Source organism: Leucopleurus acutus (genome assembly GCF_964270905.1).
Source record: "Leucopleurus acutus genome assembly, chromosome: 3".
NCBI lineage: Eukaryota > Metazoa > Chordata > Mammalia > Artiodactyla > Delphinidae > Leucopleurus > Leucopleurus acutus.
This window is the reverse complement of record NC_139145.1, coordinates 62,859,542-62,879,129: the sequence shown is the minus strand read 5'-3', so window position 1 is coordinate 62,879,129 and position 19,588 is coordinate 62,859,542. Positions and strand designations below refer to the sequence as shown.

The 19,588-nt window shown below is 46.2% G+C and overlaps 1 protein-coding gene across 1 annotated transcript in view; it reads right to left on the bottom strand.

The window, feature by feature from the left end:
* TRPC7 (transient receptor potential cation channel subfamily C member 7) overlaps positions 1 to 19,588 on the bottom strand; it is a gene marked incomplete at both ends in the record, with an annotated part of 122,581 nt that overhangs the window by 19,417 nt on the left and 83,576 nt on the right. The window contains 2 exons of the mRNA XM_082835488.1: positions 11,536 to 11,800; positions 17,179 to 17,412. Coding sequence (XP_082691614.1) covers positions 11,536 to 11,800; positions 17,179 to 17,412 — 499 coding nt within the window. The remainder of the gene's footprint in view (positions 1 to 11,535; positions 11,801 to 17,178; positions 17,413 to 19,588) is intronic.

The window sequence follows — 19,588 nt, the reverse complement described above, 5'->3', positions numbered from 1 at the left end:
TCTCTACCAAGTTTGCCACAGATTCCTCCAATTGCGTCAGTCACAGGAATCTTCACAGAGATAGCCGGAGGAGTAAGGAAGCAAAGGTGCATACCTGGTTCAAATCCCAGCCCCGTCATGTACCGGCTGTGTGAGCTTGGGCATGTTACAAAACCTGCTTGAGCCTCAGTCTGCTTATCTATGAAAGGGCTAATAGTACCTTATTATTAAGTTGCTGTGAAGATTAAATGGAGCAACCCATTTAAAGTGTATAGTAAGAGTCCAATAAATGGTACCTATTATTTTTATTCATGTGTTTATTTGCCAAACATTCACTGAACTCCAGCTATGTGCCAGGCACCGTACAGAGCAGGATGCAGGGGGCATAGAACTTGTTTATCTCTGTGGAGGTCCCAGTCTAAAGCAAGCCCACTGGTGTGAGCCAGTGCTATAAGGCTGTGGGCAAGGATGCTCTGGTCGCCTTGCCCTACCCAGGAACACGTACAACCCCATCAACCTTCAGGTGCCTCCACACAGGGCTGAATGGAGTTAACAATTCAGCTGCATACTGACTTTTCTGAACAAGGCCCGTTTTCCTTCCTATCTGCAAGGATCATCACCAACCCTTGATTTCATGCAAATCCTCTTTCTGATTTCTCCAGCCTGTGCTGTCTTTGATTGTTTGACTTCTGGCTTGCAGTGGAAGGGGCTGAGGTTTCATCAATAGGCCACCCTAGCCTAAGAACTGCTCCTAATGAAGTCAGAGGGGAAAAGTTCCTGAGAGTGATGTTGAATAGACCGTGATTCACCCTCCTCTTACCCGGTGGGGGTGTGTGTGTGTGTGTGGGAAGGTTGGGGCTGACTTATCATGCAGAAGGCAGGAGCGAGGTAATCCGTTCTCTACCAGGTCTGTCTCGCCTGGATAACAGCACTTTAATAACAGGTTGTCTGAAGAGGCAGTTGTGTATGGGCCTCAGAGAACAAACGGATTAACAAGGCGAGGGTTTGGGGCAATTGTTATGGAAATTGCTGCTGCTTCGGGGTGCCATGAGGCCCTCCCCTCAGTGTCATGGAACTCTGCCCCCCACCCCAAACAGTTCAGTTCAGGGTTACCTACCCAAATCTGCAAGTAGCAGCCTCAAATTAAGCAGGAGGAATCAGCTCCTGAAAGGCTGTCTTCTCAAGTTCGAAGACAATAGCTGGCCTTGAGCTAGAGTTCTGCTGAAGCAGAAGCAATGCTCACTTGCCATCCCAGTGGGGACTGCTAGAAGGTGTTTGGAATCTAGAAAGACCTCCGCACCAGGGCTGTGCTTCTCTAATGCCCAGATCTGGAGACTGAGAGCAGTTGGACCAGCCTTGAGGGCAGTCAGGGCAAGAGTGTCCAATGCCTGAGGAAGTCTGGACCTCACCCCCACCGTGGTCCTCTGAATCACCTCTTGGTTTATCCTGGGCCCTAAATGAGGCGTGATTTAGACGGTCCAGAAGTAGAAGAGTCTGGCCCCAGAATCAGGGCCAAGGAACTGGGATGCACAAAGCCCGGATTTATTCATACTGAGGGTCCAACTCTCCCCCTGATAGCCCGGTTGCTCCTTGAGGGCAGAGCTATGTTTTCTTCCCCCTTGAAACCCCAAACCTAGTGCAGAACCTGGCACACTGAAGGTGCTAACTAAATTCATTGTTCTTTGAATGAATGAGTCCCCGTTGCATATTCTGATTCCCTGTTCCTGATCCCAGTGTTGAGGTGAGGCTGTTGTCAAGCAGAGTACAGGTTCTGGGTTTAACTGTGAGCTTTTTGCTAAATAACTTTGTCTCGCTGTGCCTCTTTTTTTCTAGCTGCGGAATGGGAAAACAATAATCTCTACTTCACAGGGTTGTTGTAAATAAGTTAACAGAATGTTTGTGAGGGGTGCATAAAACACTGCCTGGCACAGGGCCTGAAAGACTCTTATACCCTACAATCAATTCTCAGAATAATCCTTTAAAAATATCAGATCCTGCCTCTCTCCTTTAGCAGCTTTCCATAGGCTAACAGTCAAACCTAGTCACCCAGCCAAGGCTCCCCTGACCTCACTCTGGCTCGCCCCTCACTCGGGGTGCTGTGCCCCTGACTTTAAACTTAATTGTCACATGGTCAGGCCAACCTTCTCCGACCATGTCTGAAGGAGGTCCGTTTCTAATTATTCTTTTGCATGACACTTGTATTTCCTTCCTAGCTGTCACACTTAACCTAAGATGTTCTTATTTGTCTGTTTGTTTATCATCATCATCACTGTTATTATTTTGCCCCTGTTCCCATTCACAGAGCATTGTGACCTCCACAAGGTCACGACTGGCTCACGGCTCTGCCATCAGTGCCCAGAACAATGTGTGGCTCACAGTGGGGGCTCAGGAAACATCTTTTGTCAATGAATGGTTGAAGCTGGGAAACTGAGGCACGGGGTGATGTGGTGTTAGCTTGCCTCAGACCCACTTAACAGCTGTTTTTCTGCTAATATTCTAGAGCGAACCCTGGACAGTCCAGTTTCCTGTCCCTGTCACTTTGAAGAATGACAGTTTAAACCTTATTCCCATCCTAGAATTGAATTTTAGTGAATCAAAGGTCAGAATTTCCCCGTTGAAGATGCTACACTCAGTCTTAGAATAAGATAGAGGACTTGAGTCCCTTAAGGATAAGACAGAGGGGAGTGCCTGCAAATATGCTGTGAAGGCCTCATCCAAAAGGGCACATTTTCTATGGACCATCAGGTCTTTTTCCTCAAAACTTTGTGGGCTTTCAGCCCGTTCCGGAAGCGCAGAGGTACCAGGCTTTTAAAATTCATGTCATGAATAAACATGAGGAGAGGGTATAAATAAACATTATATGATAGTAGAATGTCTGCTGTAATTAGGTACAATCATTCTAAAGTAGCTCAGGGAAAGATCTACATTTTTATCACTTATTGGAGAATTATGTGAAGATAAGAATTTACATTAGACCCAGACTATCTTTTTGACACATAAAGGTCATTTCCAGATGCCCAGCCTGTATGAGCCTGACCTGGGCCACAGCATTGACCACTGCCATCTCCTCCGTCACGTCTCAGACCTCTCTGTGCTAGTTTCTCCACATGAAAATGGACATAAAGAGTTCTCTCATTCCCCCCAAACCCTTATGCCTAACTTGAATTCATAAGATGAAAGGTGAGATTATAACTTTCAAATATGATAAAGTATGATGATAATGCTTCTGTATCAGGGATGCCCATATTTCAACACGGGCCCAGGATCCTGGGAAAATCTCTCCTCGTTAAAGCCCAGGAGGCTGACTGCATTCCACATTCGCGCCTGCACACACATTCAGCATGCAGAGGCCACGGTCCCGTGATGCTGTGCTGATTTCTCTTAACTGGCCATTGGTTATGATGAGTTTTATGAGGGCAGACAGTATAATCCAGCCTTGGCTGCCCTAGTGGGACCTCCTCTGCAGGTGAATCCTTGTTGGGGCTGTGGCCCTTTGCTGTCAGAAGGCCCCTCTGGCTCATCACTCCCTTCTGGATGTTTCTGGGACTGTATGGCTCGCCTGACCATCTCCCTTTTCTCCCTTCCTTGGGCCAGGGAAGTCTCAGGCTCTTCTGTTTGTAAAACACAACATGGCATTTTTAGCTTAAGGGCCCCATTCACCCCTTCAGCAAGTCTCTGCTTGTCCCTTGGTGCTGAGGATGGGCCCTCTTTAAGGCCCCACTGCTCCTGCAGTCCTTTAGGATATGGACCACTTCAGCCATGCTTTTGGGAGGTAGATCTGAGTGTTTGACTTCAGCTCTGCTGGGTATGGGTCCTGGGGAAGGTCAAAGCCCCTATATCTTTCCTGAATCACCGGGACCTTGCCCTCTTCCCCATCATGCTCTCCTTGATTCCCTCCCCACATCCTTTTAGGGCCTTACCGATGTCAAAACCTGGAGAACGTCCTCCTTCTCCCCCCCTCCCCAGCCCCAGCCACGTGCAGGCAGTCACCGTGGTTCATCCACTCTAACCTCAGCCTCCTTCTCCATCCCCTGTCCACAGCCTCTTCATGGATCTATCAGCTCCCTTTGGGGCTGCATTTCCTTCACAACATTTGCTCAGTTGTAAACGAGCCCTCATTCCTGTGACTATTTGATTAATACCTGTCTTCCCAACCAGTCTGCAAGTTCCATGAGGGGAGGAATCCCGACTTCTTATGCTTCTGCTCATCATAAAACCCCCAGCACCAAGCTCAGGCATCCCCTCCCATCCTCTCCCATCCATTCCAACCCATCCTTCGCACCGTTGCCACAGCACTCTTGCTGAGGGCAGATCCGACCATGCTTCCTCTTTTTTTTTTTTTTTTTTTTTTTTTGCGGTACGCGGGCCTCTCTCTGTTGTGGCCTCTCCTGTTGCGGAGCACAGGCTCCGGATGCGCAGGCTCAGCGGCCATGGCTCACGGGCCCAGCCGCTCCGCGGCATGTGGGATCCTCCCGGACCGGGGCATGAATCCGTGTCCCCTGCATCGGCAGGCAGATTCTCAACCACTGCACCACCAGGGAAGCCCAGGAAGAGCTTACTTTTGGGCAGATTTCTTCCTTGCACCTTGGCCATGGGGCTTTCCCCTCAGCCTTTGCTTTTAGCTCCTAGAGTTTCTTCTGCTCCTCTTTCTGTTTCTGCATGAATATCTTATCTCATCCATCTTCTTGGTCTGTTTCTTGGGCTGCTTTAGGGGCTTCTTCTTGCCACCTTTGTGGCCAGACATGGTGTTTGTTGTCCCTTCCCCAGACCCTGCCACTGGAAGCGGCTTTTGTTGTTGTTAAGAAAATTTTCACGTATTATGAGGCATTGAAACATCTGAACAAATCCACATCCGGGCAATGAGGCAGCTGCTTTCTCCTTCACTTAAAAATGCCCTGCTCCTTTACCTTAAACAGGCTGGAGTGCCCTCCTCCAAGACCCTCCGTTTAGGGTCACCCCCTCCATGCAGCCTTCCCTGACCCTGCCAGGCAGAGTTCAGTGCTTCCTCCTCACCGTGCTGCCCAAGTACCCTTTGATGATGATCACATGGTGTAAAATAACTGATGCACCCCCCCTTTTTTTTTGGAATTCCCTGCTTGTCTGTGCATTCCTCAGGGATGGGAAGATTGTCTTATTAATCTCTATGACGCCAGGGCCATAACAGAACTTGGCATGGAGTAGCTGCTTCATAATGTTTGTCAAATGAATGAGCGCACTTTGGAAAAGAAACCTGCTTTACCCAGGGGACAATCACAGGCTGATTATTGAGAGTTGAGATGCAGAATCATCAGGTTCTCAATGATAATCAAAATCTGAATTTAGTATGCTATTCTTTAGAATTTCGTGTCACAGAAAAGTGACCCAACTTTTAAAGGCACTCAGCTTCTGCCTTAGAGCATAGGCCCTGGTATGGGAGTGGGGGAATTTCAGCTAAAAAGGTGGACGACAGGCTTGGAGCCATGCAGATCTGGGTTCAAATCCTCTTTTGGCTCTGTGGTCTTGGGCAAGTCCAATATCTCACGAAGCTTCAGGTTCTTGGTAGTAGTATCTATGTCATTCCGTTGTTGTGTGGATTAAACGAGAGGGCAGATCATGTGTCTGTCATGAGTTGTTCAACAGCAGGGGGGTGCGGTGGTCCTGGGGTGGTGTATGTGTGGGCAGAGTCTCAAGGAGCCTCTGCCTCAGCCCCAGTGCCCATCTCCAGGTTCACTGGAAGGAGGAACTGGCTTTCCTGCAGCCCCACTGAGGTGGGTGGAGCTGAGTCAGTGCCTTCTGCCCCTGGTGTGCATATGAGTCTCTCTGTAGGGTATGGAAATTTTCCATGACTGTCATGGAAAATAGAAGCTTCTAATTTTGCCTAGCACTGCTGAAGTTCCTTCCATTAAAATGATCCCTGGGGAACGGAATAACCTTAAGAGAGGTATTTTTTGATTAGCAATGTCTCCACCCGCCTATGCTATGAAGCTGACTCCACAACAGCCTTTACAAAAGATTAGCTGGGATCATCTTTTGAGGGTCAGGGCCTACATTTTTTTTTTTTTTGATTTATTTTTGGCTGGGTAGGGTCTTCGTTGCTGCACGCTGGCTTTCTCTAGTTGCGACGAGCGTTGCAGTGCACAGGCTTCTCATTGCGGTGGCTTCTCTTGTTGCGGAGCAGGGGCTCTAGGTGCACGGGCTTCAGTAGTTGTAGCATGCGGGCTCAGTAGTTGTGGCTTGCAGGCTCTAGAGCGCAGGCCCAGTAGTTGTGGCACATGGGATTAGTTGCTCCGCGGCATGTGGGATCTTCCCGGACCAGGGCTTGAACCCGTGTACCCTGCATTGGCAGGCGGATTCTTAACCACTGAGCCACCAGGGAAGCCCAGGGCCTACATTTAATCTCCAGTCAAAATTAAGTGGGGGAGGCCAAGTTCACCCAAAGAGAAGACCAGTAGCCCATCCTGGGTTATGTTAGAGAGCCCTTCACTTCCCTGCTCTGGGTCCCTTCATTGCCCCCAGCCCCTCCCATTCTTCTTTGTGTACCTGTCCTCTTATGGTCACCAGTCTGAGTATAGGGAAGGCCACCCTTTTCCTACACATTATCACCCAGCTGTATTTCATTAGTGAGCCAAGGATTTTTGTCTCTGTTTTTCCAACACTGAAACTAGAGTGCTGGACCCCAAGGTTTCCATATGATCTCTAAGCAGAAAGCCTTTGCCTATGGAACATGTGCATTCCAGCAAAGGTGGCTGCAAAACAAAACTGCAAAAAGCAAATCCTATTTGTCTACTGACTTCCATGATAAAAATCAAAGGTATGTTCCCAATAAGAACAAAATTTCTAACAGTTGGAATTGAGAACTTTTTGAAAGAAAATGCATTTTCAGGCGATTTCACCTCCACTTCCTTACCCCCATCTCAGGACACTTAGATTTTATACTCTGGGAGCATAAAACTGGTCTGCACACCTTCTCCTCCTCACCTCTGGTCATTTTGCAGTTTCTAACAGAAGTGACTTAGAGACAGTGAGCTGCCAGCTGGTGCCCATCTGTCACGCGCAGGCAGGCCCAGCTCACCACCCAATAACCCGTGTGCACACGTGCCCCTTTTCCTGCTCCTCCCTTCACGCCAGCCCCCGACACTGAAGCAGCTGTGAAACATAACCAGACCTTTGGTTCTGAAGGGAGAGGAGGCTGGAAAGTTGCCTCCTAACTGCTCCTAGGATGTGACTGCAGACCATGCTCTCCGCTGGAATCTGGCTACGTATTCTGACTGCACAGAGCTTGAAATCCTATCAATAACACACTCACTTAGGTTAACAAGCTCTCTTTGTTTTTCAGTGCGCAGAGCTGAGCGTGGTCTGTCTCCCCATCTGAGTAATGATGAGGTAGAATCAGATCAGCATTTCTCCCTGTGTGGTCCTAAGACCACCTATATTGGAATCCCCCAGTGGAGTGTTTGTGCTGACTTCTAGGCCTACCTGGAAAGGAGGTAACTAGGCTCTCTCAGGGGTGGGGTCCGGGAAGACTCAGGTTTAGCCATCTCCCTGGATGATTCCGGTGTGGCCTGTGAAACGCTGGTCTCAATGAAGACTGTTCATACTGTGTGTTTATTCATACCTTGGGCAGAATCAGTTCAGTCTGTCTGTTTTCCTCTACCTCCCCTCACTGAGGTCTGCCAGGTGGACGGGATGGGAATTTGGGGGTGGGGAGGGAGGTATGGTGATTCCGGAACTGGAACACACTGGAGGTTAGGGCGGGGCCTGGCTGAGGGCTGTGGGTCTGTTGCTGGTGGAGAAACCTTTCTTCTTCTCTTTCCTTTTGTCCCAGGTTGTCTCTCCCCCTTCCATCCGGGACAGGACTATAACTCAGTGGGATTCGGGTGGGACTGGCTTTTGTGAGCTGGCCTGGGCCCACACCCCTAGGGCCCACACCCCTAGGTGAACAGGGCTCTTGTGAGACAGCTAGCTGTCTGTTGGTTCCTAACAGCTGACTTTCAAAGTGGACTCCCTTAGGGACCCAAGCTGTCCTTGAACATGGCTGGGGTGGGGTTGAGGGGGGCCAAGATAGGGGAAGAGTACCCACAGTGTGCTCCAGCCCAAATTTCCTTTCTGTAGCGTTGAGTCTTCTGACTCTATAGAAGCAGCTGAGAGGACCATCTTACCCTAAAGCTCTAAATGCCACACACAGACAGAGGGCGCCCTGGGGGTGGGCCAAAGGGATGATCCTGAGCTGGGCAGGGTGGCCCCGGTGTGGGCTGTTATGAAGCATTCACCAAGGGAGTCACTGGACCTCATCATCAATATTGCTGGCACTCAGAATAGCTCTGAGTCCCCCTCAAGCACGAGAATCCTTTATCCTCCTGTGGCTTTTTGCTTATCAAAGAAGATCTCTGGGGGCTGGGGTGGGGGGCGATACGCTCCAGAGAGCAGTCAAAAGGTAAGAGATGACATTTACAAAAATCCATTCTTTCCTCTCCACTTCACCACTCTGTTGACTGTTTTCCTGTTCAATCAAATCCTATTCACAGCTTCACATCCCATTTTAGGAGTTGCCAAGGCGATAAATAGCCTGTCCTTTCTTTACTGTGCTTGCTTTCGCCTTTTTCTCTCCCTTGCCCGTCCTGGAGAGCCTGAATCCTCTTTGGTTGGGTTTCTCACATCTAGAAAGCTCCATTCAGTTCCCAGCAATGGGACAAGCCAGTTGCTTTGGCCCTTCCTCCTGCTGTTACCTTTCCCCATGACTTTTCCTGATCCCAGAGACTCCCTTTATAGATTGGCTGTGCTGTGTCCAGCTGAGATCTGTGGCCTGGACAGCCCTGCTCTTAAGTCATGACCTTTTTCATTTTTCATGTGTCACGCTACCAACTTTCGGAGGGACTGTGGGCTGACGGTACAACCTCCTTGTAAGGGAGCAAAGGGGAATTGCACAGAACACCCAGGGCAGGAGAAACGGGACAGAGGTCCTCATGGTCAGATTCCTAGTCAACTGCTTATCCTACTGCCTCGAATCTGGCTTCCTTTCTCCTGTTGATTCCCTCATTCTTGTTTACGAAGCATTTAGTGAGCAATGCTACGTACAAGACATCGTGCTAGACTGGAAACACAGGAGGGACATCAGGGCTTACCACGGAGGGTGAGAGTCTTTGTGTATTGACTGACGTCTTGACATCAATAAACGAGGCATCCCACACTGAGTGTGTACAGTTAGCTTTGCCTCTAGCAGATCCAGAGCAAATTTGCTTTGGGGTGATTCACGCTTATTTCATTCCTTCAGCAGTTAATCACTGAGCATTGGAGTGCTATAAAGTAGTCCAACTGATCCACTCACGCACTTGGCCTGATCTGGTGGACAGTTGGTAGGCTAGGTCCCTGTCCAGAAAGGTCCTATAGAGCCAGTCGGTCCCCAGGTGTCCTTTCTTACAGCTCATCCTGCCCCCTCCTCCTTATTACTCATCATTGCCATTATGATCACTATTATTCATTGAAGGCTTATTATATGCCAAGCACTATATTCAATCTGATTTCTTCCTTTTGCATCCTTACGACAATCCTGTGAAGCTGGCCATCTTGGTATTCTCACTTCAGAGCTGGGGACATGAATGCCCAGGGGGCTTAAACACTTGCCCGAGGTCACACAGCCAGTTAGAGGAGAGCTCAGACTGAAACCTAGTCTGTCTGAGCCAGGGGTGTGTGGTGTGCTGAGACACAGAGCCAGGCACCCCTCGGGTGCCTTTCTCAGCGCTGGCCAGGCACCTGTTCTCTGTGAACACAAACTACTTCTTTGCCTCAGCGAGTAACAGCTTTTGTGCTTCAGCACATCAGAGGCCCACCCTTCTGGGCAGTTCTACGCGGGCAGGGCAGTGCTGTCCACGATTCTGAGCTGAGGGGCACAGGGTCCATCGCACTCGGTCTGGGTTTTTCGAATCATGGACCGTCCCTTGAAGGGTGATTTCTCTGGAAGAAGGGTCAAGTGGAGGCCCCTTGCAAGGTGGGACCTGCTCAAGGAGCCTGCCCGGTACGGCTCCGCCACTGTCACTGGCTGGAAAATAAATTCCAGGCCGCTCAGGGGTTCTTGGGGACCAGTGTCCGCAAGTGCTTAGCCCTGTGGGTTCCAGCCGCCATGCTTGTGGCTGGAGACCTGACTGTCCTTCCCTCGAGACTCTGGGCCGGAGCCTGATGAAGGCAGGGAGCAGTTCTGGGACCAGGTGAGCCTGGGGCAGGACCTGGACTGGAAACGCTTCTGAGCTTCAGGCACTTTCCAGAATCCCTTCGTTTGTGTTTGAAGGTATTTGTGCACAAGGGTGGGAAGTCTTATTTCCATCTTGCTGGTGAGGCCACGGAGGCTCAGATCAATCAAATCCTATTCACAGCTTCACAGCCCATTTTAGGAGTTGCCAAGGCGACTTGTTGGCTTAGGGTCATTAGCTATGAAATGCCTATGCCAGTGTAAACTCAGATTTGCCAGATCCTTCTACTAGACCACTGCTCACGGCTCCTGAGGGCCCTCCAGGAGACCCCCTGGCATCCCCCAGAGGGGGGGAGCTCTGGGTCTTTGTGGACATAGGCTCAGTGAGCTCCGACACCACCCCGTGGGGGAGGCGGCAGCTCCTTCGGGACCCCGGAGTCAGTCGGCCCGACAGTGCCTTGTCACTCGGTCACACCGCGTGCCTCTAGCCTCCCTCGCCTGGGCCTTCCCTGCTGCTTCTGAGGCACGTGGTCCTGGAGGACTTGCTTGGTGCCCGTGCACAGCACTGGTTTGCCCAGCCAGGCACGGAGAGCTGCTGACCTGCCTGCTGACCACAGGCAGACCTACCTCCCATGCTGTGCAGATATGGCTTCCCCGGGGGCGGACCTAGAAGTGTAGGTACACTAATGTTCTGTGGAGTGAATCAGTAATGAAAGACAAAAGACAGCAGATGGAGAAGGTCTGGCTGATAAATTATCTAATTCTATCCTGATGGGCTATTCTGAGACGTAGTACTATATGTCTCACCGTAGAAGTCTGTGGTGACCAAGTTGTATGCCTTGGTAGACGGTGGCCAGGTCAGCAACCTCTATGTGCTTTCCCTCCCCCCACACACGCCATTTCCTTTTTTCCTTTGATCTTATTTCATTTGGATTACAACTCCCTCTCTCCAGTGAAATATTGGCATGCAACACCTGCCCAGGGCTTTGTTTTCTAGGTAACATAGCTAAGACAATCATAATAGTAATAATTCCTTCCATTTATTTAATTTACTGTGTGGCAGCTAAATCAGCTCATTGAATCCTCACACTGTCCCTATTAAGCACGTATTATTAGTTGCCTCATTTTAAAGATGAGGAAACTAAGACTCAGAGAAGTTAAGGAACATGCTCATGGCCACACAGCATGTAAGTGGCAAAGTGAGGATTAAACCCAGCTCTTCTGGTTTTCCAACTCCAGAACCTGAACTCGAAACCACCCTTGAATAAAGTTGCCTTTAAGCTTTAGAAATGCCAAGGAAACCCGAGCCTCCGTGAGGAGACACTTGCAAGAGGCTGCCAAGGATCCCTGGGAAGCCCGCAGAGCCCCCCAGGAGAGAGCAAAGGGGTACTCACGTTGTAAACGCTGGGTTGTACTTTGCACCTCGGTAGTAGGAGTACAGATTGAACATCCCAATCATGAAGGCCACAAATACCATGATGAAAATGACCATGAACTTGAAGATATCTTTCACAGTTCTCCCCAGGGAGATCTGCAGGGGCCCAAAGCTCTCGTTGGCTGGCAGGATGTACGCGATTCGAGAGAAGCTCAGCACGACAGCTATCGCATACAGCCCTTCCGATATGATCTGAGGGTCTGAAGGCCACCACTTGTCCCTGGCTAAAAGGAAACGATCCGGGTTACTCACTGGGCAACAGGATCTGCTCTGGAAGAGAAACCAGTTAGGCATCTTCAGAGGCCTCTAACCTCATCCCTTGCCATTCCTGCCCTTGTCTTTAAATTAATCCTAATACATTGAAGGTGCCACCCTCCCTCTTGGAACATGCTGGCCCATCTGCCTGGAACACTCTCCCCTCACTTCAATCCCAGTCACCCTTCAAGACTCTGCTCAGGTGTCCTCTCTTTCAGGAAGCCTTCTGTGCCCCCTCACAGGCTGGGGCAGCCTCCCTGTACCCGTTGCTGCTCCCACAGTATCCCGTGTGCCCTCCTGTCATGCACTCGCCATGCTGCTTGCTATCCTATCTTCCTTCCCAGTGTTTGAGCTCCACAAGCAGGGGCTGTCCCACTCACAAGGAGGTGGTGGGGAGGCACACAGACTTAGAGTCAGACAGACCTGAGGTCGAAAGTGGCCTTTCTACGCAGTGGCTGTATGTAAAACATGACTCTCGGCAAGGCAATTAACCTTTTTGTTTTGCTTTTAAAATCTTTTATTGTCATTTAGAAAATTTTTAATATTTTAATTTTATTGGACTATAGTTGATTTACAGTGTTGTGTTAGTTTCAGGTATATAGCCAAGTGATTCATGTAGTTATACATATACAGATATTCATTCTGTTTTAGGTTCTTTTCTCATATAGGTTATCACAGGGTAGAGTTCCCTGTGCTATACTGTAGGTCCCCGTCAGTCATCTGTCTTATAAATAGTAGTATGTGTATGTTCATCCCAAGCTCCTGATTTATACCTCCCCTCCACATTTCCCCTTTGGAAACCATAAGTTTGTTTTTGATATCTATAAGTCTGCTTCTGTTTCATACATAAGTTCATTTCTATCTTTTTTAAAAATTAGATTCCACATATAAGTGTTATATGATATTTGTCTTTCTCTGTCTGACTTACTTCACTTAGTATGATAATCTCTAGGTCCATCCATGTTGCTGCAAGTGGCATTATTTCATTCTTTTTTATTGCTGAGTAATATTCCATTGTGTCTATATATATATATATATATATATATATATATACACCACACTTCTTTATCCATTCCTCTGTTCATGGACTTTTAGGTGGCTTCCATGTCTTGGCTATTGTAAATAGTGCTGCAATGAACATTTGGGTGCATATATCATTTCAAATTATGGTTTTCTCTGGATATATTTTGGATTGGGATTGCTGGATCATATAATAGTTCTATTTTAAGTTTTTAAAGGAAACTCCGTACTGTTCTCCATAGTGGCTGTATCAGTTTACATTCCCACCAACAGGAGGGTTCCTTTTTCTCCACACTCTCTCCAGCATTTATTATTTGTAGACTTTTTGATGATGGCCATTCCGACCTATGTGAGGTGATACCTCATTGTAGTTTTGATTTGCATTTCTCTTATAATTAGTGATGTTGAGCATCTTTTCATGTGCTTTTTGGCCATCTGTGTGTCTTTTTTGGAGAACTGTCTATTTAGATCTTCTGCCCATTTTTTGATTGGGTTGTTTGTTTTTTTGATATTGAGCTGCATGAGCTGTTTGTATTATATATTTTGGAGATTAATCCCTTGTTGGTTGCATCATTTGCAAATATTTTCTCCCATTCTGTGGGTTGTCTTTTTGTTTTGTTGATGGTTTCCTTTGCTGTGCAGAAGCTTTTAAGTTTAATTAGGTCCAATTTGTTTATTTTTGTTTTTATTTTCATTACTCTAGGAGGTGTATCAAAAAAGATTACTGCGATTTATGTCAAAGAGTGTTCTGCCTATGTTTTCCTCTAAGAGTTTTATAGTGTCTGGCCTTACATTTCGGTCTTTAATCCATTTTCAGTTTATTTTTGTGTGTGGTGTTAGAGAATGTTCTAATTTCATCCTTTTACATGTAGCTGTCCAGTTTTCCCAGCACCACTTATTGAAGAGGCTGTCCAATTAACTTTTTAAGCCTCATTTTCCCCATCTGCAAATTGGGGATAATATCAATGTGGTGAGGATGAAATGAAATCATTTATGTAAAGTGCTTAGCTGGAAAACAAATTGCAGGCCACTCAGGGGTTCCTGGGGACAAGGGCCTGGCACACAGCAGGTGCTGATAAATGTTTGTTAAATGGCTGAATGAAATCCTAACCTCAAGTTTAGCCATAAATCAGAACAAATGAGCTCACACGGGGGCCAGGAATCTGAAGGTTCTTGCCTGAGAAAATGCTCTTGGGTTTGGTTCCTCAGGCAGTGTGTGTCTGCGAGTTGCTCCCTGACTGAGCTAAGGCCCCCAAACTGGTGACCAGTCATCCAGGTTTGCTATGACATCCCTGTTCCAGGTGGCAAGAGTCCTGGGACCTGTCTTGTGCTGGGGAGATTCTGCTTGTGGTTACTGGTGAGGGTCTGAGCTGCCCTGGGTATATTCCTTCAGCAGAGCAAACCTGTAAAGTGTTTCTATTGTAGTTCTAATGGTGCAAGGAGCAGCAGCTTTCTTTAATAAGCTGCCTTCTATGTGTCAAGACATACAGTGATTTTCAAGTGTGGGTAGAACCTTCCTCCTGGGGCAGAGTGTGTGTGTGGGCATCTGTGGTTGTCACAATGACTGGGTAGGAGTCTTATTGGGATGCTAATATCCTGCAATGCTCCAGACAGACCTGTTCCATAAGAACTGCCCAGCTGAACAAGTCAATTGTGCCCCTGTTGAGAAATACTAAGTGAAACTTAAACTGAGAAACATAGAGAAACCTAAATTAGCCCCTACACTTATATTAGCTGCAGTTTTCACAACAGCCCTGTAGAGGAGGTATTATTACTGCCATTCTAAAGACTGGATTTGGGGTATGTGCTCCTTTTCAGAGCCAGGTAAATGCAGACAGCAAGGATATTACATAGTGATTCTTGGCACCCCAAGGGAGATGGAAGAGAATAATTTTCTTCTTTATTTTCAAAGCTAGACTCTGTTAAACAATTATAATCATAAAGAGCAGTGAGAGATCTTTAGTAAGGGGAGCCAGGCCTCCATTTGACACAAACTCTCATGTAGTGCATTCTAAATTATATGCAGAAATATATAAAGTTATAGACTTTATGTTCTCATCAAGGTCATAAAACTCAGAAAGACAAGTAAGGGGAACAAATGTATTTTTCCAATATATCTGTTGCCTTCCATGGATAAATAACACATTTGGATAACATGAAATAGGACTCAGATTCTTCAAACAGACGCCAAAAGGAATTCCTTTTTTCTCTCCCCTATAATTTATCATCTTAAACCTCAGTCGTAATAATAAAAGCCATTCCTATAATCAATATATTAAGATAGATTTAGCTGTTGTCAAACCCTGGTGACCCGGTCAGGACTTTTAGTGAAAAGTACTCTACTTTGACTGGCTTGTAAGAATTTTGATGGGTGTAAAAGCAAACAGCACTTTGATGATTCAGACAAAGGGATTTTCTTCCCCTTGGAGCTGTTTCTAGGAGAAAAATTGCCCTATTATAACCTGGAAAATACCTGCCTACTTGGTGCTGTAGAGGTTGGAAGGGAACCATTGCCTGGCTGACCACTAGAGGGCGCTCTGCCTCCATAACTGGGGCACAAGCCAACCCTTTGAGATGCAAAAGATTTCAAGGGTACCGGGTGAACTACAGTGCAAGGGCAATAAACTGCAAAGCTTTGGGTTGGGTGAGACTTTAATGGGTGAGACTTTAATACAATCCAGAAAAGGAATAGAAGTCCTTTTAGAAGCAATAGGAATAGGAAAATTCCTATTCTATTCCAGAAAAGGAATAGAAGCAATACTGTGGTTTGAATCACAGCCCTAAGAAAAGTATTCAATGCAGTATCAAGATTCTCTCATCTTTCCTTAACGAACCCTGAGCAGCATAGAGGGGAAAACATGCTTCTAAAATGTCTGGATTTGCTAAACCAACAAATAAAGAGTGGATGATTTGTAATACTACAAGGCTCTCAGTTTCTTAGTGTGTGTGTGGGGTTCCCTACCACATTACTACAAGGCTCTCAGTTTCTTAGTGTGTGTGTGGGGTTCCCTACCACATTTACATGTAACATAATCTGTGTAACACAATCTACATTGAATACGGGCAGCAACTCAAGTTTTGTGTTACGTGGCCAAGCTTCTGGAGATCATTGCTGTACCCGATCATGAAGATTCTGTGGTCACACACACCACGTGTCTTCCATCTAACAGGGACACTTGACATTCAAACCTTTCCTGTCACTAGTGAGTGCCTATTAAATGTCCAGCTAATTTACCAGTAACAACAAATATCTATTGTTTCTTCTCCCCACTCATCTTTCTTTTAGTACAGAAGCTACAGTGATTGAGCCAGAAAATGACCCCAGAGGTAGTAGTGATAATAACTTGTTACTATTAGCATTTAATATTTCAGAACACAGTGCAAAATTCTTCATGTGCACTATCTTATTTAACCCTCGAAACAAACTTTCTGACATGTATTATCCCAGTTTTACATATGGGAAAATAGAGGGTCAGAAAAATTTAGTAAACAAGTCCTTACAGTAAGCTACAGAAATAGGATTTGAATCCAGGTCTCTCTAACTCCAAAGCCTGCGAACATAAACACTATGCCATTCTGCATTGTTTTCATTTCATGTTGGACCAGGACCCCTTGCTATCCAAGGCAGTAATGTATTTCTGGGAACATTGTAAGCCATGCCATGAAAACCTGTTTCTTCCTCTATAAAATAGGAACAACAACAAAATCCTTTCTGTGGGGCTGTTGCAATGATTGAAGTTTATGGTGTAAAATGTCTATACAGTTCCTGACACCTAGAGGATCCTTGATAAATGGATGCTTTAACTCTTATTACTAAAAATTCAATCTAGCATCTCACACTGTATGGCCTTGTGGTTTGAAAGAATTAAGGCATCTTCTAAGAACCTATCTTGCCATGAGAAAATAGCTTTTGAACTGGGAAAGCAAGACTTATTTTTGCAGAAAATACAGGGATCCAATATGTAAGGAAAAGCTCCTGGATCCACATCAGAAATGAGATTTCTTTAAAAAAGAAAAAAAATAAAAGGATCGCCCCCGAAACGCTCCAAGAACCTTCTCAAAACAAATCCATCCTTTCCAACACAAAACGATTCATTTCTCCTACTCACTAATTACACGTTCTATTTAGCTGGTTGTATTGCAGGGACTAGGGCTTTCTTGGAGGGTGGCGGGGCGGTGTCTGCTTTGACAGTAGAAACCACCAAAGTTGGCCACACCCATGTTACAAACCACCAGCTGCGGGACAAGCCACGCTGACGGCCCCTGGCCCCGCCCCGGAAGCGCGCGGAGCGGAAGGCGTAGCCGAACAGCCGCCGACTGGACTCACCGTAGGTGAAGTAGGCCACTTCTGGTGGAAGTGAGACGTTGTGGAGCGTGTCGTCCTGCACGTGCTGGTCCACGTACACCTGGGCCTCGCTGGCCTTCAGGAAGGCCATGAATCTTGCGGTGAAGGAGGCCACGAAGATGGACAGCATTCCGAAATCCAGCAGGTTCCATAGGTGCAGCACGTACTCCCGCGGCCCTTCCTCCCAGATTTCCTTGCATTCGGACCAAATCATTCCTGCGGGAGAGTGAGAAGGTGAGGCTCATTTTGCATTTCCGGGCGTGTGTGACCATAGGGGGCACGAAGGGAACCAGGGTACAGATGTAAATGTAGGTTTTTTGGAGCTGGGAACGTTGAGAGCCAGCAGCAAACGAAAACATGCCTTCAAAGGCAGATTTATAGTCAGGAAACCCACAGACGGCAAGAATGCGTGTCACCTGTCTCTCTGCTTGCAGCTAAACCATCTCCAGGTGAGAGGAGAGAGTTCTCATCCATTGATAGATTCTTAGAGGAAATATAGGAGAAATGTAATGGCTGACATTTATATATTTTAAGAACTGGGAGGTTATAAGGAATCATCCAGTTCTAAACTAGGTATAACGAAACTGAGGTCCAGGAACGGGAAAGGGTTTTCTGAAGGTCCCACGTATGTCCTAGAACCCAGTTCTCCTAACTCCCTGATTAGAATGCTTTCCTTTATATTTCTACGAATTTTTCAGTGAACATTAGTTTTGGGTTATTAGTTTTTCTTTTCCTTACTCTTTTATAACTTATTGGATTTTAAAGACATATGTCTTCACTGTTACATGTTGATGTAGAAGTCAACGAGATGTTGCTATTTCCCCCATCCCACCTCTAAGCCAGCCTCCTGAGGTAGCTGAGACTAACAACTGGGTGTGTATCCTTATACACCTGTACTATCCAGTATCGTAGCCACTAGTCACATGTGGATACTGAGCAATTGAAATGTGGCCAGTTAAATTGAGGGATGCCGTATAAGCGGAATACACACCAGATTTCAAAGACGTTTTACAAAAAATGTAAAATATCTCAACATTTTAAAATCTGAAATGATATTTTAGATATACTGAGTCAAATAAAATCTCTTACTACTAATTCCACATCTTTCTTTTTCTAATATGGCTATTAGAAAATTTTAAATATGTGGCTTATGGTGTGGCTTGCCTTATATTTCTATTGAATATTGCTATTCTCTCCCTTTATCTTCATTGATTATTAAATTAGTTTAGATTATTAAAAATTAGTTGGTAACATTTTGAGCACCTACTATGTGTACATATTATATGTTATAATATATACACATTATGTACATGTACGTGTACATATTAACTCCCTCAAATCTTTGCAGTAACGCTATGAAGTACATTCTCTTATTATCCCAGTTTTACAGCTAATATTTCCTTAGACATAGTGAATTGTAATGTGCCCAGATAGGAGGCAGGAGATCTGAAATTTGAGTCCAGAAGGTCTCCTCCTAGAGTCCCATGCTCTTGACCACTATGCTCTTTGCTTCTCCAGGAAATAGAATTGAGTTGAAAGCAGATAATGAAGAAAAAAGACTCTTGAATGTTTTCTAATTAACATCAGAGAGTTTACAGCTACTCAGACGTAGGAAAGATTTGATGCAGAACTAGCCCATTCTGTGTTACGCTGTGCTACACTTCACCTGCATACTTAGAAGGTTAATATGGTAAAAGAATCAGTAACTGATTGGTTAGTGAAACAATTCCAGCTCATTGACCACATATCCCCTAAAGGTTAACACTGCCAGCCCCTCGGCACTCCCCTGGCTCTCGTGCATCAGACATCATGGCCTGCCTTCCCAGGTTCCTCCTGCCTCTTCCACAGCTGTTTAGAGAAGTTGTGGCTTTGTTTGACGAAACAGATTCTAAGAGCTGCATGTCTGTATCAAATTGGAGGGGGATAGCAGGAAGTGTCCCCAAACATCGCAGGTCTGTTTACAAGACTACCCCCACCACACACACCTTGCTCCCCCCTTTTTTTCTTTAACAAAGCCATACTTCCCAAGCTTACACTTTGAAAATTTTTGTGGTAATTCAGTGAAGTAAAATTTCCTTAACAATGAAATGTACTTTCATCTGTGCCTGTTCAAATAGATATTTAAAATATGTTATTGGAAAAACCATTACAGGCTGGAAAAAATGTTGTTGCTTTCCTCTATGCCCCTGCCCCCCAATTAAAATTCCTGATGTCTTAGCGGAACTGCTTTTTGCTGAGCACTAGGAGAATTACAGGTTATCAATTATTTTAATTCAGGAAGCCCTGGGTTCAGTTCTACCTTGGTCACTCTTACTGGGTACGTGACCTTGGATAAGTCCCTTGATTTTCTTGAGGCTTTGGGGTAATTTCCAGCACTAAAAGCTCTATGAAT